This window comes from Moschus berezovskii, chromosome 4, assembly GCF_049115385.1.
Source record: "Moschus berezovskii isolate FMDL1 chromosome 4, NW_MosBer_1.0, whole genome shotgun sequence".
Classification (NCBI taxonomy): Eukaryota; Metazoa; Chordata; class Mammalia; order Artiodactyla; family Moschidae; genus Moschus; species Moschus berezovskii.
Window position 1 is genome coordinate 112,793,641 of NC_142463.1, and position 23,417 is coordinate 112,817,057.

Consider the following 23,417-nt stretch of genomic DNA (forward strand, 5'->3'; position numbering starts at 1 on the left):
GGGTGAGTGTGGGTCTGGGTTGAAGGGCACACGGGGCGAGGCTATGAGCATGCCTTGTGGCGGGTCAGGTGTTTCCACCACCCGCCTCTTCCTCATCCCATCCTGCCCTCCCCACCACAGGCCTGGGCATGGAAGGAGAACTTCCTGGAGGTGGGGACCCTGGAACGCTACACGGTGGAGAGGACCAACTCGGGCAGTGGGGTCCTGTCCACGCTCACCATCAACAACGTCATGGAGGCCGACTTCCAGACCCACTACAACTGCACCGCCTGGAACAGCTTCGGCCCAGGCACGGCCATCATCCAGCTGGAAGAGCGAGGTAACCGCGGCACCGGCTGTGTCGCCAGGGCACGGGGGAGCCGGGGGACTCCGCTCCCTCTTCTCTCCAGGGACATGGCTCAGAGACACTGCTCTCTCCTGGGCCTGCCCACCACAGCCTGGTCTTGGTGATCAGCTGGGAAACCCACTCACTTTTTTAAACATTCACTGAGCATCTGCTATGTGCCAGGCCCCGCACTAGGAGCCACAGGGACAGATGTAAATGACACAGTCCTTGCCATCCGGGAACTTTCAGTTTAGTGGATGACCTAAAGAGTGGCAGGAAATGACTTCAGATGCAGAAAAATGGAATGATCTGTAAAGGCAGTACCACTCCATACTTCACTAGGTTGGTATGAGGATTAAATCAGAGGGTATTCGTGGAGTACCTGGCATAGAATAGGAAGCTTTGGTTCCCCCACCTCTTCCCGGGAGGCGCTGGTGGTAAAAAATCTGCCGGCCAATGCAAGAGACACAGGTTTGATCCTTGTGTTGGGCAGATCCCCTGGAGAAGGAAATGGCAACCCACTCCAGTGTTCTTGCCTGGAAAATTCCATGGACAGAAGAACCTGGTGGGCTACAGCCCATGGGGTTGCACAGAGTTGGACATGACTGAGTGCACACACACGCACCTTTTTATAAATCCTTACTCTGATAGGAGACACATATTCTCTCCCTTAAGGCATTTCTAGCCTGATAAGAGAGTCATAATGCTTTTGAGTTTCTTGGAAGCTCCCAACTCTGATGAGGAAACGAGTTTTTTTTTTAGTAAGAACTGGCTATTTGATGTGGAACATGGGGAGAAATAACCGGAGTGGCGGGGGGGGGAGGTCTGTCTTCGCTAAGGGCACCAGTAAGAGCAAGGAGTTGGTGAGAAAGAAGAGAGTAGGCGAGTGAGGAGGACTCTGCAGGAAGCACTTCTGAAAGGGAAGAGCCCTGCATGGAGCTGATCCATCCAGGACACAGGAAGGGAGAGAAAACTGGGGGCAGGATTCCTGGGTCCTTCTCATCTCCAAGGAGCAGGGGGCTCCAACCAGAACTGCCTGAGCCCTGGGAGGATAGGTGCAGATGGAGCAGTCACAATGGTGTGGATGAGGAAGGCAGTGAAATAGGTGGAAACCAGCTGCCAATGGGAAAGTCTGGGGACAGCCAACCTCAGACAAGACCCCAGCCCAGGAAGGAAAGACAAGTCTCCCAGGCAGGTGGGCTGCAAGGGAGGGACAGACAGACCACCAGGGCCAGGGTCAAGTCGATCCCAACTCGGATGAAGTTGAAGTGAAGGTCTAAATCCAAACACAATGCAGACTTCCTCTCAAATCCCACCTTAACTTTAACTGAGCTCAGCTGAAACACATAACCTTGTGCAAAGTCCAGGGTGCCTGGAGCTCGGCTGTTATGAGCTTCAGCCATCACTGAGCTCAGATTCCCCATGTGACCTCATCCTCACCCGCCTCCCTTCCTTCCCACATCTGAAGAGGTGTTACCTGTGGGCATCATCGCCGGGGCCACCATTGGTGCAGGCATCCTGCTCATCTTCTTCTTCATCGCCTTGGTGTTCTTCCTCTACCGGCGCCGCAAAGGCAGTGAGTATGGGCCCTGCTGCGGCCACAGCCCTCCTGAGGGTCTCTGACAGGCAGGGCTTGGGAGGGGCTAGGAGGGATTGGTAGCTGCGCTCTCCAGGCCAGGTAGGTCCAGGCTGCGACCCTTGTCCCCAGGTCGCAAAGATGTGACCCTGAGGAAGCTGGACATCAAAGTGGAGACCGTGAACCGGGAGCCACTCACGATGCATTCTGACCGGGAGGACGATACTGCCAGCGTCTCCACGGCGACCCGTGTCATGAAGGCCATCTACTCGGTGAGTGTCCGCTCCTCCCTGGCCTACCCTCTTCTTCACACGCTTGGGGCCAGTCCCACCCCAGGTCACTGAAACTGCCACTCTCTGCTCCCTCAGTTGACCTCCTTTGGTCCCGTCCCCTCCCCTGCACACTCACCCTCATACATACAGACACATAAACATGCACACGCTCCCCAGGCTAATTTTCTTCCAGCAGGGGACAGGCAGGTGGGACCTACATAGGCTTCCTTCACCCCACTTTCCCCGCAACAGTGTGTCAAGAGTGTTTTTACCTAACTGGAAGTTCTCTGGCCCAACTGCCTCAGTGCTCAGATGAACAGCCCCAGAGAGGGGCAGGGAAATACACAAGCACTGCGCATTATCACAGAATTGGTGCTAGAACCCATATCTCTGGCCTCTTCCCACTACACTCCAGAGTCTCTTCGGGGAGAGGACGCAGGGTTCAAGTCTGCCCCTGACCCAGACCCTTCCTCTTAACAGGCGGCCTCTGGGTGTGGGGATGGGGTGGGCAAGGCGGGCGAGAGCAGGCGTCCATCTCCTGATGCCCAGCTTCTGCTCCTCTGCAGTCCTTCAAGGATGACGTGGACCTAAAGCAGGATCTGCGCTGTGACACCATCGACACCCGGGAGGAGTATGAGATGAAGGTGCGGATTGGGGAAGGGCCAGCACTCAAGGGTCCCCTGGAGGGGCGCGGGACACGGATCGCGGGCCCCAGGGGTGGGCAGAGTGGAGGTGAGGCCAGGTGTGTGGAGGAAGGGTCAGGAGATTACTGAGGGAACAGAGGAGATGAAGAGTTATTGGCTGAGAACCCGGGCAGAGCCAGAGGAAGCCCAGAGGGCCTCGAGGAGACCCTGCACCCCTCCCCAAGAGGGGCCCACCTTCTCATCCTCTTCTCATTGCCACCCAGGACCCCACCAATGGCTACTACAACGTGCGCGCCCACGAAGACCGCCCGTCTTCCAGGGCAGTGCTCTATGCTGACTACCGTGCCCCCGGCCCTGCCCGCTTCGACGGCCGCCCCTCCTCCCGCCTCTCCCACTCCAGTGGCTACGCCCAGCTCAACACCTACAGCCGGGCCCCGGCCCCCGACTTCGGCCCCGAGCCCGCGCCCCCTGGCCCTGCTGCCCCCGCTGGCAACGACACTGCCAGCCAGCTGTCCTACGAGAACTATGAGAAGTTCAATTCCCATCCCTTCCCCGGGGCAGCAGGGTACCCCACCTACCGACTGGGCTACCCCCAGGCCCCACCGTCCGGCCTGGAGCGGACCCCGTACGAGGCATACGACCCCATTGGCAAGTACGCCACCGCCACGCGATTCTCCTACACCTCCCAGCACTCGGACTACGGCCAGAGATTCCAGCAGCGCATGCAGACGCATGTGTAGCGCCGGCGCCTGGCCGGGGCATCTCTGCGGGGCAGAGGAGAAGGCTCTCACAGCTGTTCCCTGATATTCAGGGACATTGCCCGTTGTCGCTCCCGTCCCGGACCGGCCTTCCTCCTCCCACCACGGCAGGCAGGGAGCAGGTCTCCCGGAAACACCCCGTCCCGAGGATGGTGCTCTGCGCATGCCCCAGCCTCTGGGCCTGCCCTTCCCTCTTCTTCGGGAGGATGTGTCTCTTCTGACCTGCACTCTTGCCTGGCCCTAGTCTGGGGACTGGGAAAGTGAAGGTTGCGGAGAGCAGAGGGGCCACTTTTTAGCATTCCCTTTCTATGCCGCCCCTCTGGTCTCACGTGAGCGGACAGGGAGGAGCAAGCTTTGGCCCAGGGGACACGGAGTGGGTGGCTCTGGTACAGATAGATTGCCTGGCCCGTCCCATCTGTTGTCCGCGTCGTACCTTGGGTGTGTCTCTCCCTCCTCGGGACTGCAGAAGGGACCTTGAATTTGTTTTTTTAGCCCTGGCACCAAGTTCAGATCAGCTGGGATTAAAATGCCAAGTCATCGTGGCTGCCCACTGTGGACCCCTGTCTCTCTGCCTGCAGAGGGATCCAGGTATCTCCCCTAGCGCTGCCCTTTCCTCCTCGTCCTCTGTGCTGGGCCAGCCGGATAGGTCAGGGGGTAGTGATGGAGAAGGAAAGGTCAGGAACCACGTCCCGAGTCACCAGCAAGACAGCAGCGTGCTACATAGCAATTTCCAGAACCCACGCTAGAGGGAGCCCGTCCAAGCCCCCTCTCCTCCCCAGCAGGCCCCACCTCCTGGCTCGAATGAGTCGGGCTGGGGAGTGGTGGTGAAAGTGGGGGTGCTATAGGTTATTTTTCAAAGACAACAAAACATAATTAAAAAAAAAACAAAACAAAACCTCGCTTGGGGAAAAAAAAGAGAAGCTGTAGTGCGCTCCCCACCCAAATACAAGTCCCAGTGGAAAGGAAAGGGGGAACCTGTTCTCTATCAGATTTCCAGTACCTTCCATTACTCTTTCAAACTCGAAGCACTTTGAATCCATTTTTAAACATTCAGGTGGTGAGACCTGTCACCCGATGGGCTCTATAGGACCGGAAGGGGGCCGGCTGTCAGGCTCTGCTGTCCTACCCCAGAGCTGACCAGCTGGTTAGAGAGGCCACCTTCTGGGGGACATCTTGGGAGATGTTCTCTTTAGACGGGTTTTCGTTTGTTACGTATCGTTTTTTATTTTTTCCCTGGACCAATCAGATTCTTTCTTCCACTTTCAGTGCCTTGAGTGTCCGGCTTTGGTTGACCGGCCCTGTGTGGGTGGCTGCACAGGGATCCGGCACAGTCAGCGCAAACTCACTGCCAAGTGTTGCAGAGTTTAGGGGACAGACGGGCGAGGGGACCTAGTAAGAGAAAGGGCTGACCCGGTAAGGTCACGCGGAAAGGCACTGCAGGCAGCCGCGGCCCGTGAGGCCTGCCTCCCATGCCCACCCTCATCTCCATACACACAGCTGCACGCACGCCCAGATACGCATTCCACATTCTCAGCCACCGCCTCCTGACCAAAGAGAGCGGGCACTGCAAAGAGAACTCACCCCTCTGCCCCAGCCTCCCCTTCCCAAGAAGCCTGGCCTGCTCTTCCATTAGCTCAGCCCTGACAGGGGGGTCCTCTGTTGCGGTTCCCAGAATGCGTTTTGCCCTTTCTCGTGGTCGCCATTCATTAGTCATGTTTGCTTTAATGAGTTACATGCTCATCAGCCACGGGCCGTCGCCACCTTTGCAGATGGCTCTGTGGGGTGACATTCCTCGCCATCCCCTGGCAGTAAGGACAGCGCATACCCTGTAGCTCCAGTTCTGGCCTCTCAGGCTGCGTCTGCATCCTCTTCCACTTCAGCACCGGCAAGTCCCATGGTCCGGCCCTTTCAGAGGCTTCATATAGGTTCACAGCGTTATTCCGTCCTTACCCCTGGAAGCTGACTCCTTCCTGCGCAGTCCTTTTCTGTGAGTTTGGTGATATGGTCTAAGAAGGATGCGGGTTCCTGTGCAAATTCAGGCATATTTTGATGATTTTCACAGAAGCCATGGGGTAATCTAAACAGTTAAAATCTAAAGATGGTGGCTTTTTAAACAGGAACGTTCCAAATGACTTTTGTTTGGAGTTTGGCCGCATTCTCTTGTTTCCTCCTTTTTGGTTTTAGTACTGGGTCCATTCTGTTGGTGGAGAAGAGGAGGCCCTGAGGTCACCGGTAACTCAGCTGACACTGCAGGGACCATGGGTTTCGGAAGCCAGATAGAGTTATTTCCCTGTTCTCTGTTCCTTAACGCATTACCTGGGTATCAAGTGAGCACCGTGCAAGGCACAGGGAGATGTCAGCATTCAAGACTGTCTCTACCCTGTGCAGTTTTTACTCTGGGCTGATCAGAATCTGAGTGGGTACCGACCTGTTAAGCCAATGGAATTGCCTTTCTGGGGCGTGGCAGATGCCCTTGAGCTTGGGCAGTTTTTACCTAAGGCTAGAATCCTCCAGCATGGTGCCTCGGCCCTTGATGTGGTTGGTCACTTTGGTGATCCTGACTGCCTTCGACATTCTAGTGTTGGTTGGAAGAGCAATGCATCCGGAGACATGGGACCCAGTTCTGAAGCTGCCATTTACTGAGTGACCTTGGCCTAACCCCTAGGTTCGTTGCCCACTATTTTCTAGTCTTTGAGAAGGGAGAATTGTACAAACCTCAGACTCCTGCATATTTTCATCTGGTGAGGTGGAAGGGCCTGCCATTCCTGGCAAGGATTTGGTAGCAACAGGTGGATAAGGTTCTTCTCTTGAAAGAAGCTTTCACTGTGGACGTCATCCTCTTGTCAGAAGTGTTGTGAATGAGTTTCCACTAAAAACCCCTTGATCTCAAACAGCAGCAAAAAGAATATCCTAAACCTCAGTGAAATTGATGTGGGATTATCCTTTGGACATTGTGCTGTTCCCCACTCAGAAGCCTGACGGGTTTGCAAAGGTGTCTCTGGCCAAGGCAGGGCATGATGAGTTTTCTTCACTGTGCCCCCAGGTTTTAGGTAACCTCTGTGGGGAGAAATGGAAGCAGCCACACTCTGCCTGAGTCCTCTGGAGCACTCCCATGACCCAGAAAGCTGGTCTCACTGAGCAAGGGGAAGCCTTCAGGCTAAGGCATCTTGAGCTAGAGGGCAAGGTGTGAGAACAGCTGACCTGTCTGTTCTGGAGCAGTTCAGAAGGGCAGGTGGTAGTGAGGAGGGAGTCCAGCAGTTACTGACTTCATTTCTGCATCTTGAAGAGGTTCTTGTGATTCTGGATGACCCACAGTCTCCTTGTGGAAGGTCCAGCTTGCATCTTAAATCAGGATCCCCCACCAAAGTCTAGCCACAATATTTGCATTCAGCAAAGTCCAACATAAGTCAGAAAGGAAAGCAGCGCTATGCTCTCACAGATACCTGCTTGGGATGAGAGAGGTTAGTTTGATCTCATTCCAACCCTTCACGTCTCCAAGCACTGTGCTCCATCCTTGTCCAGGTACTGCTTTTCTGGTAATTTTGAGGGCAGCCTTTTGTGCTTGACAAGATGGAGCACACTGCCCTGGAGTCTCTTTTGCCCTGGTACTCTCTCATTAGATGGGTGGCTGGCTGTCAGGAGCCACACGTCCTGGGCTTTCTCAGATGGAGTCAGATGGCATCTCTGTGTATTTGGCTCACTTGCACTGCCATTGTACACGGGCCACTCGGGTTCGGAGAAAGGCATGTTAAAGCCGAGACCTACCCCAGCTGTGCTGAACTGGCTCAGTGACACCACCTCCTCACTCTTTGCTGAGAGGGTGATTCTGTCCCCACTGCTGTATGCAAAGCACCCAGGCCTCAGAAACCCTGGCTTCTCTGCCAGTTTAGTGCTGTGTGCCATGAACCAGGTCACCCACTCTGTGCCTCTCCAGGCCCATCTGCATGGTGGGGAATCACTTGAAAGGCATTAGTGAAGCTTCTGACCTTGGTGGGACCAGTAAGGAGGTGATAACCGAATACTGAAGTGCACAGACCAAGGGATATAATTGGAAAGGCATTTATTTTTGTGAAGAGGCTATAAAATTAGCATTTAAATATCCCATCCCCTTCTCCTGGCCTTCCCCTTACCACTGCCGCTCCTTCCCTGGAGGCCAGCTTCTTTCTGAAAGGCATTGGCCTCACTTATCAGCTGGGACCTGACACTCCACCTCTGGGCTTCTGGAGAGGATGGAAAGATGAGTGGCTCAGGATGTTTCAGAATTTGGGAGATGGGGTTGGGGGGAGGATCACATTTTCTTGCATCACTGTGAGGGAGCTCCAGGCCCTGTCCCTGGAGGAATAATTGCTGCGCAAGTCACAGGCCATACTGGGCGATTCTGGTACAAGCTTGCCCTTAAAAATAATAACAGTAATGATAATAATTCCGTTTGCATAGAGCTGTCTGTCACTCATTCCTACCAATCTCCTGTCCCCTAATCCTGGCTTTTTGCTGTCCCCAACCACTGGCCTTTGCAAGTGTTGGTGGGTAAATGGGTTCTTCGCTTCTCATCTGGAGATTTTTAGATGCTGTCTCCTGAGAGTACCCCTGACTCTGGGGAGAGAGCAGCCAAGTTGCCAATACAATCAAACTCTGACACAACCTTGCTAGCAATAGTGACCCAGGAGATTTGGCTGCCTCCAGTCACACCAGAATGAGGTCCAGGGCTCCCTGTGGTCACATTTTCTAACCCCACTCTTCTTGGGATTACAACCTCCATTTCTGGCTCCAGTTAAATTTTCTCCACCCAAGCCCCGATAATGAATGGATCCATGATGATAATTAAGAGGAAAAAAATATTATTTTTGTTAGGACAGACCATCGTAGATTTTTAGCAATGTGTATCTGTGTGTCCCTCACACCTTTTCCTATTCTGCCTTTTTTCATTTTCCTTTTTTTTAAATATTATGTACTATATTTTTAGTCTCAAACACACTATATATTATATATATTTAATTTTTTTATATATATAAATATAAATGTTTTAAAAAGTACCATGTTTTGTGGTGTTTAATGCACAAGCAGCTCTAGTTACTTAAAAGCTTGGCTGATTTGGGGTGAAATGATCTGAATTGGAGGAGGAGATTGATTTTTGGATTGAGATGGCAGAGACTATCTATTTGTGTCACCTCCAGGCCGTGGGGCAAACACGTTTTATTCACCAGTTTGTGAGTGTCGCAGAAGCCTGAGGCCAATTATGGCAGTTCAGGGATAAACAGCCAGAGGCTCCCTGCTTTTGGAACACAGCATCCAAATGTTCAGTGCCAAATTTGATTATGGGGATAGGAAGGGGAGACTGAATCTGGGATCCAAATCCCAAAGGATTTGGGAGTGTGAAGGTGAACAGGACTGATTTATTTTAAAATGCAGTGGTTTGGGTAAAAATTCAAAATTGCCGGGTCACCAGCCCTTTGAACTTGAAGTGAGACAGAATGGAAAAGCAGATGGTGCAGCAGTACACACACACAGGCCATCCTGCTGAGAAATTCTGTATTCCTCAAGGTTAGTAGAATTTGCAGAGATTTTACTTTGCTCTTTTCACAGCAGTGTTAGAGGATAACTGGAAAAAAAGAAAACAAACAAAAAAAAGAAACTGCTTTCAGATAATGTTTTTGAAAACTATAAATCACAAAAGAAATACAAGGGTTTATTTCCTTCATCCAGGCTTCCCTGGTGGCTCAGACGGTAGAGACTCTGCCTGCAATGCGGGAGACCTGGGTTCAATCCCTGGGTTGGGAAGATCCCCTGGAGGAAGGCATGGCAACCCACTCCAATCTTCTTGCCTAGAGAATCCCATGAACAGAGGAGTCTGGTGGGTTGCAGTCTATAGGGTCGCAAAGAGTCGGACATGACTGAGCAGCTAACACATACACGTTTCCCTCATCTGGTTAAGAGTCTGGCAAACTAAAGATGGTACACAGCTGCCTATTTGTACACAAGGGACACAAGACACAGTCATAGACAGATAGGGACGTGGGAGCTGAACAAAATACTTGAGAGAGAATGCAGCCTATTTCCAAGAAGACTGTAGAGCATGACCAAGAGCTACTGCAGAGGGAGGGGCAGGGTGCGGTGGGGACTGCAGTCTAAGTGTGTCCTGGACCATGAGCCTGTAGGTAGTCCACGGGGCGTTCAGTGATGAACGCCTGGATGAGGATGAGAGGCCCATGCAGTGTGAATATCGAGTCTACAGCCAGGTAAGTTGAACTGGCACAGGTAAAATATGGCATGATAGTTGAGATCCAGAAGTAAACAGAAGAGAGTTGAAAAAAAAAGAAGCAAGTTTATGCAATCATGGAGGCCCAAGTGCACTCTGTTAGGCCAAGTAGTGTTAGGCAGGGTATCTCCTGTGCTGTGTGTGTGCTTGGGATGCACTTTATTTGTCTCTGCATCCCCAGAGCCCAACCCCAGGGTCAGCAGGGACATGGGGACAAGTCTGTGAGCTGTACAGGGCGCCACACGCTGCTTGTCACACCAAAGGTCGTATGCCCTGGGTCCAAACTACAACACCAGAGTCTGGAGCAGAGAGCGAAGACACCAACCAAGAAGATTTGGAGACTTAGGTTTGTCTCAGGCTCATCTTACTAGCCGGCTGAGGTGTGAGATTTGGGGGGAATGAGGGTGGAAGGGGGCATGGCCTTTTTGGTTGGTGGTAGATGACAGAGTGTTGTTTCAGGAATTGTAACCATCAGCCTTCTGGTTCCAACCTCTCTGGGGTCTGCGGAGTTGCAGTCAGCATGCAGTCATCATCCTCCACCTGGGTGGGAGTCTTAGTTCCCACAGAACGACTCAAAGAAGTGTGTCCGATTATTAGCTATGTCCCAAGAGGAGCTAGGGCTCTTTCATCACTGAACTATTGTTTCTTGACTGCTTTCCCTGTGTGTGTACATCCCCTCACTTCCCTCATTAGTAGCTGCTGGAGTCTGCCCTTCGGAACCCAGAGAAGGCCTAGGACAAATAAGAAATTGGGGACACAGGTCCCTAGGTGGGTTCTGCAGGGTCCTCTTCAGTTTCAAGTCCTCTTTTCTTTGACATTCCTCAATCCTTAAGGGAACAGGGGTGGGTGGGACAAGAAATGGAATAGGGTTTTAGCTGGTGAGATTAATCATAAGCTTGGCAGGGGGACAGAGTTTTATGGGGAATCCATTCACATCTAGGCCACAGGAGCTGGTCTCCTATATTAGACTTACTCCTGTGCAGGGGCCCAGGCCCTTCTTCAAGTCACTCCCAGCCTGAGGGCAAGTAGTAATGATGCCAATAGCCCCTTTACCACCACTGTCTGCAGAGTTTAACAAGCTACTCTCTCCTTGAGAGGTCTCCTGCCTCACAGCAGGAGCTCTTGCCCTTGGTACAAACCTGCTCCTGTCTGTACTTTCACACCGAAAGTGTGAACTTCAAAGTCCTCCAAGATCACCTTAGATCACTCAGCCCTCCCTCCCACTCATCCAACATTTCAACACAGTCTAACGGAATCATTCCTTGTTTGGAGTAACCCCTGCACTTGGCCACCTCTATGCTTTTGTCCAGGCTCCTTTTTTGCCTGGAATGCCCATGTCCTTTGACTTTCTTATTGCAAAATTTTACCTATATTTATGGCCCAGCTCAAAGGCCATCTCTCCCAGGAAGCCCTGCCTGATATATCATGTACTCACCTTCTCTCCCTCCTGGGAAGTCTTCTGATCTCATTTGTGACTGATTGCTTTGATCACAGGATTTTGTGTATAACACATCAGTATTTTCCTCTTAAAGTAAGGGCATTTGAAGGCAGGGACCCTATATCTTTTTGCTTGTTTGTTTAGTACGCTTATCAGCCAACAGAGTCCCTGGCATACAGTCGCTCAATATGTGCTAAAGGAATACAGAGATGGACAGAAGGGAACCAAGCACACCGATATAATGCATAAAGGAGATTTACCCTGGAGGAGTCCATCCTTGGTGAAGTGGAATAGCCTGGTGATTAAAGCATGGGCTCTCAAGTCAGTCTGCCAGGCTGACAGACATTACCAGTACTCACTAACATTGAGTTCTCTGTTTGAGTCCCCTGGCTATTGGGCAAGGCCAGCCTGACTAGTTTTGGCCAGTGTTCTGTAAACAGAAGTGACATGTCACTTCCAGACCAAAGCATTTAATTGCTAGTGAGACCCTCCAGCTCTTCCTTTGCCTGCCATAGCAACGGGAGCTCATTTATTCCAGATGGTATAACTTCAGCGGAAGTCCCTCTCGGCCTGGGTCCCTGAGTGGTAACGTGAAGCAGAACCCTTTTGCCAACCCACGATGAACATGCAGTTTGAGGCAGAAGTGAATCTTTGTTTTGTTAAGATACTGATGTTTTGGAGCTGTTTGTTACTGCGACACTGTTGTGCACTATCCTGATTGATACACAGCTTCATTGTTTGCTCCTGCTTCATCTTGGATAATGTTGGGGATGAAGAAGTTTTCTTCTACCCTTCTAGGTTCTTCTGACTTGTTTAAGAATTAAATTGACATGAGGCAGATTAACAGGAGCAAATCGCCCAGAAATTAGTAGCTTGTATACAGAGTAAAGATCCAGGAAAACTGAGTAGCTTACTTGACCAAAGACCTCTCCTTAAATACCATCCTCAGCTAAAGACAAAAGAGGAGTTTGAGGGTGGGGAGAGTAAGTTATGGGAAGTTAGTCACCCAGCAAACAAGGGTGATTATGATACAGGTCTAAGTTTTTGTTTTCTTCCTTGGTAAGAACTCTAGAGATTTGGTCATGCTACTCTTCCCAGTCCGGGGAGGGAGACTCTGACAAGAGGAGATTTCCCTTAAAGGTGTAAGTGCTTCTTATTGTTGCTCAATTGCCCAATCATGTCTGACTCTTTGCGGCCCCATGGACTGTTTCTTACAATAGGGCAATTCCTACTTCCTTTAGAGCCCTTCCCAAGTCTACTGTTTCACAGAAAATACCCAGCTTAAAACAATATGCCAAAAACATTTTAGGGCGGCAAATTCTGCTCCCCTACAGTAAGTTACTTTCTGTCTGCATCTCACTTTTCTCCCTGTGAAATGGACTGGTAGTTCCTTTTCCCATGTAAAGTACTTAGCAGAGTTCCCAGCAAGTGAGTATTCAGTAAATGTTAGCTTGTAGTAGCCTGGGGAAAGGGGAGCAGGAAGGGGAGCAGGGAGCATATACCCCTTTCCCCTCTGCCCCTTTTCCTTAGAGACATCACAAAAGATGTCAGCAATTGCCGAGGGGTTATGAAAAGACCATGGCCTCTGGGATGAGAAGATTTAGGTTAACATCCCAGCAGTGTCTCCTGGAACTCTGATTCAGGGCAGGTCAGCACATCTTTCTGAGCTGCCTTTTCTTTATCTGTAAAATGTTGTGAACACTCAATAAGATGAGGTACACAAAAACCCTTCGTAAATAGATGAAAGCTATTCAAATGTGAGTTGATTACTTGGGTCTATTAACACTCTAGCATCCCACATCAATCCATCGCCACTCTCTGCAGCATGCATGCCACACACCTTGCTCCTACAGCCGTACCCCCACCCCTACCCTTGCACACAAGGTACTGGCAGCTCTAACAGTGACCTGGTATTGATAGAATGTGCCCATCCAGCTGGGATGACAGAGCCCGTCCTTATGGTCACCAAGGTTCTAAAACCAAAAGGCCCACTCTGCAAAGCAGAAACCTGGGGGAGGAGAGAGACCACTTCACAGCACTCACTTTCCCGTTTCCTTTACTCATTGTAATTAACTACACAGAGGCGACCTCCTGGGGAGAGCAGAGCCATCAGCTCCCAGAACTGAACCAAGAGCTTTGTCTTTTTGTTCCCCTCCACATAATACCGCTCTCTTGGTGGTCGCTATGCAAACACATCCTGCATTCATTTGCAAACTGGGGAATATTTCATATTTTGAGGCTCAGATAAATGTTCCATCTCCCCAGGAGAGACACAGGTTGGGACTTCTTTGCAAACAGTCTTATGTCAATCCTCCTAGTCAGGCTGCTCAGTGATATTGTAGCCTGAGGGGTGACCAAAACCTTGCTCTTCTCAGAGCCCTCACAAAAATAGATGCTTACCTGTGGAGAAGAGAATCTCAAAAATTGAAGGCATCTCTGGAGCCAACTACAGACCCAAAGGAGGAGCCGCTATTCTGCCTCAGAGACAGGCAGGCTTTGCGTCAAGGCCATCAGGGGACTGGAAAACAGGGTGGTTTTTTTATGGAGTCTGGCTGGGCTTTGGAATCTGAATGTTTGGGCTTCCCTCCAGCTTTTCCAGGCACCAACTCGATGCCTTTGGGAAAATCATTTGACCTCTTTGGGTCTCGGTTTCCTCACTGATAAAAATTATTCCTTCATTCATGCAAAAAATATTTATCGAACATTCCCCATATGTCTGGCATTATTTCAAACCCTGGGGGTGACGGCACATTGCAAAGTCTCTGCTCTTGTGCACTTATGTTATAATGATGTGAGAGGGACAATAAACAAATAAGTGTGTGTCAGATAATGGTAGGTACTCAGAAGAGACACAGAGCTGAGTACAGGGGATCATGAGGGATGGACTGTGATGGTGGTCAGAGAAAGCCTCTGTAAGAGGACAGGTAAACTTGGAAAAAGAATATTCCGGGCAGAGGGAACAGCAGCTGTGGAGATCCTGAGGCAAGAAATGAGTTTAAAGGATTTAAGGCTCAGCAAGGAGTCTGTCCAGGGAGAGTAGAGAGAGGTGGTAGGAGATCCTATTAGAGAGAAAGATGGAGTCAAACAGATCCAGGAGAACTTGTAGGCCATTGAAATGACTTTGGAAATTATTCTGAGATGGGAAAATGAAGTAAATCAAGCCATATATGACTGCTGTTTTCATAGATCAGAAATGGTCGAACATCAGCAATTTTATATGGTTCAACCTAACAGATGTAAGCATTGCTGTTGCTGTTTAGTCGCTAAGCCATGTCCAACTCTTTTCAACCCCATGAACTGTAGCCCGCCAGGCTCCTCATGCAGTATTGTTAATTTATTATTACTACTTTTTTAAGAAAGCAAGTTTTTCTATTATTTCAGCAGGATTAATTAAAAGACATTTCTTCCTTCCACTGAGCACGAATCTGCCTCCTTGCAGTTTTCTCCCAATGCTGGTAATTCTGCCTTCAGGGCACTGCTGTCTGTAGTCACCACCCCCTTTTCCCAAACAACTCTTTTGATATTGAAATGCAGTTGTCAAGATGTCATGCATCTTCCGAGATACCTCTTTTCCGAGTTTTCTGATTCTTCATTTTCTCTTATGATATGGTTTCCTGACTCTTCCACATTTGCCCTTTTGACTGAGTTTTGAACAACTGCTAGAAAACAACCTTACCTACATCACCCCGCTAGTCTGAAGGACCATTCCCAACCTCGAACGAGTAAGGTTTTATGTTCCTTCACCTTCTTACAGTCAATAAGTACAGATAGTATCTTCTGACTCTTCCCCAAAAGAGAGTGGAGGCCCCTTAACCTTCCAGTGACCCTGAGTACTACCCCCTCCATCTGCAGTGTCCAAATTCTCAGACAATAATCCCTAGAAGAGGGAATAAGAGAGGTTCCCAGGTCTGGCAACTCAACCTAGATTCTTCAAGGTCCCCCAAGACTTGGAATGCTCTGTGTGGAATGGCCACATTCTTGGAATGGCCTACTTGGAATTTTTTAATGGCTAGCATCACAGTGTTTCAGACTTGGCTTCTAGGATTTAAGATCTGTTAGCTGTCTGGTTTCGAAACCATGCAACTCAGATTGGGACTCGAATCCATGGCCTCTTAACTGAGATCACACACCTGGTCTCAGGAATTAATGAAGCACAGATTCTTGATGTCTTCTTACAGAAAGAATTCAGAGGCAAAGTGATAGGTAAGAAGTGGGTTTGTTTAGAAACACTCCACAGACAGAGTATGGGCCAGACCAGAAGGTGAGAGCAGCGCCAGGGCATGGGGCTGTGTTTTTATAGGGATGGGTAATTTCATAGGCTAATGAGTGGGAGGAGTGCTCTACCTATTTGGGGGAAGGGGTGGGGATTTCCAGGAACTGGGCCACCACCCACTTTTTGACCTTTATGGTCAGTCTTGGAACTGTCCTGGCACCTGCAATGCGTCAGCTTGCTGATGTGTTAAAATGAGTATGCACTGAGGCTTAAGGTCCAGTGGAAATTGACTCATCTGCCATCTTAGACCTAGCTGGTTCTAATCAGTTTATGTCATGTCCTTGGTCTATGTCATTTTTTTTTTTTAAAGGTTGTGCCCTGTCCCCTTCCTTTCTGTGTTCAGTTTGAGAATCAGGAGATATTGATTCAAGTCTAGTTATGGAAGCTTTCTGAGTCTCAGTTTTCTTATCCATAAAATGGGAATAATGATCCTATGTCATCAGCTGAGGGAAGAGCTAGCACAATGGGATATTAAATGAGCATGTTTCCCCAAACCCACCATGAGGCCTGGCCTTCACTGCTATCCCCTATTTGGTCCTTCAGCACTGCCCAGACCCCTGCAGTGCCTAAATGTTTTCTCCGTTTTCATTCTTGGTGTCCCTAGATTCTGTTCTCCACAGCAGGGCATCGATAGTGATTCCCTGGGGGATGGTTACCCTGAGTGAATGCATGTGTGTTCAGTCATGTCCTACTCTTTACAACCCCATGGAGTGTAGCCTGCCAGTCTCCTCTGTCCATGGGATTTCCCAGGGAAGAATACCGAAGTGGGTTGCCATTTCCTTCTCTAGGATATCTTCCCAACCCAGGGATCAAACCCAGGTCTCCTCTTCCTCTTTACTACCAGGGAAGCCATCGTTACCCTACTTGGGGAGAAAAAGAATCTCTTCTTAGTTTCACCATCAATACTGAAAAATTAGACTTTAACTAAAATTATGCAACCCAAGTAATCATTTTAAAATGTAAATCACATTACTTCACTGCTTTGCTCTGGGCCTTGTGGCTTCTTATTCCACTTAGAATAGAATCCACTCTCATTTCCAACAGGCCCTACCTTACCTGGCTCCTACCAACCTCAATCCTCAATTAGTCGCTTACCACTCTAGTTCCACCGGCCTTGCTCTCTTGATCCCTGGATCCCCTTCTTCAGTGAAACTACCTGAAGTATGCTGGTGTACTTCTCGGGTACCAGAAACTACCAGGGGTACGCTTAGCATAGGGAAAGTGTGTTAGTTGCTCAATCGTGGATGACTTTTTGTGACCCCATGGACTGTAGCTTACCAGGGATTCCATGGCTTTCTCCAGGCAAGAATACTGGAGTAGGTAGTCATTCCTTTCTCCAAGGGATCTTCCTGACCGAGGGATGGAACCCTGGTCTCCTGCATTGCAGGCAGATTCTTCATTGTCTCAGCCACCAGGATAGGGAAGAAGCTAACATTTATTAAGTAAATGTGCCAAGCACTTTCATAAATTTGATTACATGCAACGTTCAGAAGAAGGGGCCTTGGAAGCCAAGCCTTAAAGGGAATTCCCCATTCTCCATCCCAGGTCCCATGGGGCCAGCTCAGAAAAGCTCAGCAAATAAACCCAAGAAACTTCCAGTCTCAGAGCCCCCAGGCCTCCAGCTCTCTCCTTCTAATAACCTAAAGGGCTATTAACAATCTCTTCACTTATTAAAGCAATATTTTTTTGGGGGGATGCGTGTTCCTTTGGTCTCACCACGTGTCACAGAATGAAGCTGGAATGCCAGATCATCCTTTAAAAGGGCAACCCCTCTCTAGGGTAGGAAAAGAGAGACAGACCTCGTTGTTCAAAACCTCCCCTTTCTTTCTCTTTAAAAAAAATACTTATTTATTTGGCTGTACCAGGTCTTAGCTGCAGCATGAGGGATCTTTGATCTTCACTGTTGCCTGCTGAATTTTTAGTTGAAGCAACTGAACTCCTAGTTGCAATGTGTGGGGTATCATTCCCCGATCAGGGAGAAAACCTGTGCTCCCTGCATTGGGACTGCAGAGACTTGGCCACTGGACCACCAGGGAAGTCCCAAGAATTGTCCCTTTCTTATGGGAGGGCATAGCCCCCCCCCTCCCCCAGTGCTGGGCAGAGGTTTGTCTTGGATTAGAAACTCCATGGGGAGGAGGAGAATTCCCTGGTGGTCCAGTGGTTAGGACTCTTCACTGTCACTGACAAGGGCCCAGGGATCAATCCCTGGTCAGGAAACTAAAATCCCACAAGTCATGTGGCCAAAAAAAAAAAGAGAGAGAGAGAGAAAAAGAAAATTCCATGAAGGTAGAAAAACCTTAGTGCATATGCAGATACTTTGGGAATTCTGTTAGGTTAAGGACAAAAAGTCTAATATTTGTGTTCAAGCATGTGGGCTGGTTGTGCTCTGAATCAGGGAACTGGGATCTGTCAATGATGATGAACTCCTTGAGGACAGAGAAACATCTTCACACTTTTTATCTGTCAAAAATCCGGGGGAATTTGGACCACTGAATTGTGAGTTTGCTCCTAAGCACTAACAACTAGGGTTCCATGATTCTGATATTTCTAGGGATACCAACCTGGTGGCAATGGAGCAAGCTGGATTTTCAGGACAGTATGTTTCCAAACGCTCCTCACCAGTTTCCCATTCAGAACACCTGGCTTCTGTGTTATATTCATGGCAAACCGGTAGCAAGAGGAAGAATGGAAGGTTTTTGACCCTAAGTCTTTCCCACCAGAGCTTGTTTCCTTCATACTTGGCATGGACTTAGTGCAACATCTTTGACTCCTGGGCCTCCATAACAGGAAAGAAAAAGAAAAAACAAAAAGACAACTCACTCCTATTTAAAGACTAAAATCAGGAGTTATCACTTCCGGGAAGACCTCCACTCCTATGACACATAAGTGATTCTTGCTTGTCATCCCGAAGCACCCCCCTAATACACCCCCCTCCATTTATGCCTCTGTCATTGTTATTATACCCAGCACAGCTTACCAAAGTATTGACACTTTAAAAAAAATTGTGGTGCCAGCTGTAAAAAAGAAAAAAAAATACTTCTTCCTTTCCATAATATGGTGCCCTCCAGCTAATAGCCAAACCCTCTCATTCCAGTCCCAGCCAATTTTCTGGAAATCCAAGGCCTGTACTTTCCCTCTTTTATCACTTCACCCTTGGAACACACTGCAGTCTATCTTCTGATCCTGCCAAACCTTCCAAATGGATCTTGCTCTAGTCATCAGATCCAATGGTCACTTTTCAGTTATTTTCTTCTGTTAGAGTATCACTTTAAAAGTTTTATTTATTTGGCAGCCCTGGGTCTTATTTGCAGCATTTGGGATCTAGTTCCCTGCAGCTGCTGCTGCTGCTAAGTCGCTTCAGTTGTGCCCGGCTCTGTGCAACCCCATAGACGGCAGCCCAACAGGCTCCCCTGTCCCTGGGATTCTCCGGGCAAGAACACTGGAGTGGGTTGCCATTTACTTCTCCAATGCATGAAAGTGAAAAGTGAAAGTGAAGTCGCTCAGTCGTGTCCGACTCTTCATGACCCCATGGACTGCAGCCTACCAGGCTCCTCGGTCCATTGGATTTTCCAGGCAAGAGTACTGGACTGGGGTGCCATTGCTTCTAGTTCCCTGACCAGGGATCAAACCCCAGCCCATTGCATTGAGAATGAGCGTCTTAGCAATGGGACCATCAGGGCGGTCCCCAGGATCATTTTCTTCAATGTGGCTGCCTTGCATCCTAGTTGCAGCACCTGAGCTCTTCCGTGTGTCCTGTGGGATTTTTCATGCCACTCTCCAGTTGTGGCTTACAGACTCAGTGGTCGCAGCACTTGGATTCAGTTGCTTCAAGGCATGTGGGATCTCAGTTCCTCAACCAGGGGCTGAATCCACTCCTGCATAGCAAGGTGGATCCTTAACTACTGGACTACCAGGGAAATCCCACTAGAATCATTTTTTTAAAACAAAAATTCATCATGATTTTCATAGAAATATAAAATAAATGTGTCAAAAACCGTATTTAATCATTAATGAGAGATAGATGTTTTAACTGGTTCAAAGGAAAATTCAAAATATCACACTTAGTTAGGTCAACCAGGACTTCTGAAATGAATTTTTGTCCACAAGGCACTATCAATTGCACTCTACCATACACAGCTTGTTTGCATTTTGATGGACAAGAATCATTTGCTTTATTAGTTTCCCACAACTTAGAGGGTATAAAACAGCAAATAGACAGTGAAGAACAGAGATGCTCGTGATGGGGAAGGTAGGCAGGACATCCATCCATCTTTTTTTGTCCCTTTTAAAGCTTTTCCCAGTACCTCCTTGACCTGCCTACTAACGACCGTGCCTAAAACTCTCCCTTTTGCTTTGCAGTGTCACCTCAAATTCTCCTACACCTGACTACTCCTTCTCAGCAGAAGTAGGCTCTTCCTCTATCTGTCCCTTAAATGCAGGTAGTATCCAGTGTATTGTCTTGGACCCTCTTCTCCCTCTACTCTGGCTTTTAAAGTTAATCTCATCTATTCTTTTGTCTTTAAGTCACTAGAGTTACACTGATAACTCTCAAGTTTTTATCTCCAGCATAGCTTCCTTCAGAGTTGCAGGCCCTACATTTTAAAAATACTTTCCCAGAACCTCAAACACAACATGCTTTACCTACAAATCCACCTTTTCTTCCTTGGATAAAGTTACCTTTTATCCACTTACTTAATCTAAAACCTTGGGAAGCAAGCTTGTCTTTTCCCCCTTCCTTCTGCTTCATATCAAATCAGTCACCAAGACCTGCAGATCCTGCTTTCTCGCTGGCGCTGAGTCTTGCTCCCCATTCCCATTATACCTGCCTTGGTTCAGGCTTTCTTCACTTGTCTGTATTAATACGGGAGATTTCTATCTGATCTGTCTCCAGCCTGATTCCATCTAATCCATATTTGACTTGGTTGCTAAACAATCATCTAAAATGTAAATCTTATGTGATACTCTTGCCCCTGAAATCATCCCATGCATGGCTCCCTGTCAAGGTCAGAACAAAATTAAGCCCATTAACAAGTCAGCTCCATGAGCTGGCCCCCTCTGCTGAGCCTCATGTCTGGTTCAGTCCGTTTCTAGGGTTTTAGGAGAACACTTGTGAGACTACTTACAGTCCTCCATCACGTGGGCCATGCCATTTCCTGCCTCCTTCGAATGGGTTCTCTCCTTGAAAGAAAGAGAGAACTCTTTTGTTCATCCCCCTTCACCTTTCCTAAGCTAAGCCCTGGGCTTTGCCTCCTGCCTCAAGATTTTCTCACCTCCTGCACTGTCTTGATATAGGTTCCTCATGGGTGCTCTTTTCCTGTGTCCTCATCTCTGGACCCAGAGTCACAGACAGGTTTGTGATTGTTGGCCTATCTCAGGAAAAGCTCTGGCTCCCCTGCTTTTTTCTTTCTATGCACTCGGCTGTTTATTTGAGTGGCTTCCGCATGAGACTGGGAGCTCCTTGCAGGCAAGGACTAGGCTCCATATGGACCCCTTTCCTCACTCAATGTCTTCATCCTACACAGTTTGTGAGGATGCCTAATCTCCCCTGAGGAGGTTTTGAAATCATGTAACTCAGACTAGGACTTGAATCCACAGTCTTTTAACTGAGATCACACACCTCATCTCAGGACCTATTGAAACTCAGGTTCTTGATGTCTCATCCCAGAAAGAATTCAGTGAAAGACAAGTGATAGGTAAGAAGTCAATCTGTTTAGAGAGAGGAACATTCCATAGATGGAGTGTGCGTCATTTCATATGGTGACAGGCCCCCAAATATGGGGTGGTTAGTTTTTATGGGCTGGGTAATTTCATAGTCTGGGCTTCCCAGGTGGCACTAGTGGTAAAGAACCTGCCTGCTAATGCAGGAGACATAAGAGCTACAGGTTCGATCCCTGTGTTGGAAAGATCCCCTGGAGGAGGGCATGGCACCTCACTCCAATATTCTTATGGACCAAGAGCCTGGTGGGCTACAGTCCATAGGGTTGCAAAGAGTCTGACATGACTGTAACGACTAAGCACGCACATAATTTCATAGGCTAATATTAGGTGAGAGGATTGTTCCAACTAATTCAAGGAAGGGGCAGAGATTTCCAGGAATTGGGTCACTGCTCGTGTTTTGATCTTTGATGGTCCTCCTGGTAACTGTCCTGATGCTGGTGGGTGTATCACATAGCATGCTAATGTATTACAATGAGCATGTAATGAGGCTCAAGTTCCACTGGAAGTCAAATCTTCTACCATCTTGGACCTAGTTGGTTCCAACCAGTTTTTGTCATGTTCTGGGGCTATGTCATTCTCCCAAAGATTGTGCCCTGCCCTCTTCCCTCCTGTTTCAGTTTCACCCAATATGTAACATCTATGTATAGTTCCTCTGCCCTATATAGAATCTCAAGGCAGAAGAGGAATCGCAGGAAGCCAATAGTAGGTGGCGGAAAAGGCCCTGTGATGAATCGATTTGGATCTCTAGTTTCATTTTTCACACTCATTCATTGTTTGATTCGTTGCCTCAGTGCTAAGTCTCTGGGGTATACAGATAAGTAAATAAAGCTTTCTGCCCTTCAGAAATGTGCAGTCAAATAGCAGAGACCTGTTTGCACGTAAATATAATGTGATGTAACTGCTAGATACCAGGAATCTGAACACAGTGCCACCTTAGCAGAAAGAAGGAAGAAAGCCATTGCTTGTAACTGTTGGGGGTTCAGAGTGAGAACTGCTGCCCTCTGACAGGGACTGGAAGGATGAGAAAGCCTGCTTTTTCAAAAGCAGAAAGGCATTCCAGGCAGAATCAAGTGACCCGGCAAAGAAGCTCTTGGTGTCGTTTTCCTGGGATCAGCTAACAGTCAAAAACTTGTCTGTGGACTGGATGCAGATGGACATACGGGTGCAAACCGGTGTTTAGAGTTTGGAGATTCTCCCAGACCTATCCCCCTTGACCTCTCGGGCACCAGGTGCAGCCACGCACTCCGGGATGGGGACTCTCGGCTCCGGGAGCGGTGGGGCGGGCGGCGCTGCGGACCCGGTGGGCACCGCGGGGCTGCCTCTGCCCGCCGCAGCCGGGGCCTCCTCCGTGCGCCTCTCCACGCCTGGTTTATTATGCACGAGGCAGGCAATTTGCCTTCCGCCCCGGGGACCCATCTCGGAGACAAGAAGGTAGTTTGTTCTCTGTAATGGCTTCTGCTGGAGTGCGGCGGGGCCGAGGCGCGAGGCGGGAGCAGGGAGTCGGGGAGGGCGGGGAGCCGGGAGGGAGAGCGCGGAGCGCAGGGCGCCCCCCAGCGGCCACTCGGAGCCCGAAGCCAGCGCGGAGGAAGCCAACTCGTTTTCTCTACCCTTCTTTCTGCTGCTTTTTTTTTTTTTTTTTGCTTCTTAAGCGGTTTCCTTTGTTTCTCCCATTTCCCTCCGTCTTTCGGCTTCATATTCTTTGAGCCTCACTTGGTGTTTCCTTCCCTCTCCCTTGATTCCTCCCTATCACTCTCTTCTTTGTGCATGTAACCGGAGACGAGAGGGGTAGGAGGGATACAGGGATGATTACAACAGTCATCTCTCCCCGCGTGGAATTCAGCCTCGCAGGGAAATCTGGCTCACTCCTTTCCTGGTCTCGGCCACCTCTGCCTCGCTTTTCCCCTTTGGCATATTCCTTATCAGTTTCTTAGCCAATTCTAATCTCTGTCCCTATGCCCACAGGAAGACACCCTCAGTACCCTGCCTATCATTTCCAGGGGGTGAAAAATCAAGATTGATCCCAAAGAACTTCCCTGGTGTTCCGGTGGCTTAGACTGGGGCTCCCAATGCAGGAGTCCCAGGTTCAATCCCTGGTCAGAGAACTAGATCCCACGTGGTGCAACTAAATTTGTGCCCTGCGACTAAAGATTCCGAATG

The 23,417-nt window shown here is 49.1% G+C and overlaps 1 protein-coding gene across 2 annotated transcripts in view; it reads left to right on the forward strand.

Moving 5' to 3' along the window:
- KIRREL1 (kirre like nephrin family adhesion molecule 1) overlaps positions 1–8,919 on the forward strand; it is a 104,554-nt gene extending 95,635 nt beyond the window's left edge. For both annotated transcript variants that reach the window (XM_055401732.2, XM_055401733.2), the window contains exons 11-15: positions 121–319; positions 1,794–1,901; positions 2,034–2,173; positions 2,740–2,817; positions 3,081–8,919. In XM_055401732.2, the coding sequence (XP_055257707.2) occupies positions 121–319; positions 1,794–1,901; positions 2,034–2,173; positions 2,740–2,817; positions 3,081–3,557 (1,002 nt within the window). In that variant the 3' untranslated portion in view covers positions 3,558–8,919. The remainder of the gene's footprint in view (positions 1–120; positions 320–1,793; positions 1,902–2,033; positions 2,174–2,739; positions 2,818–3,080) is intronic.
- The last annotated feature ends 14,498 nt before the right edge of the window (positions 8,920–23,417 follow it).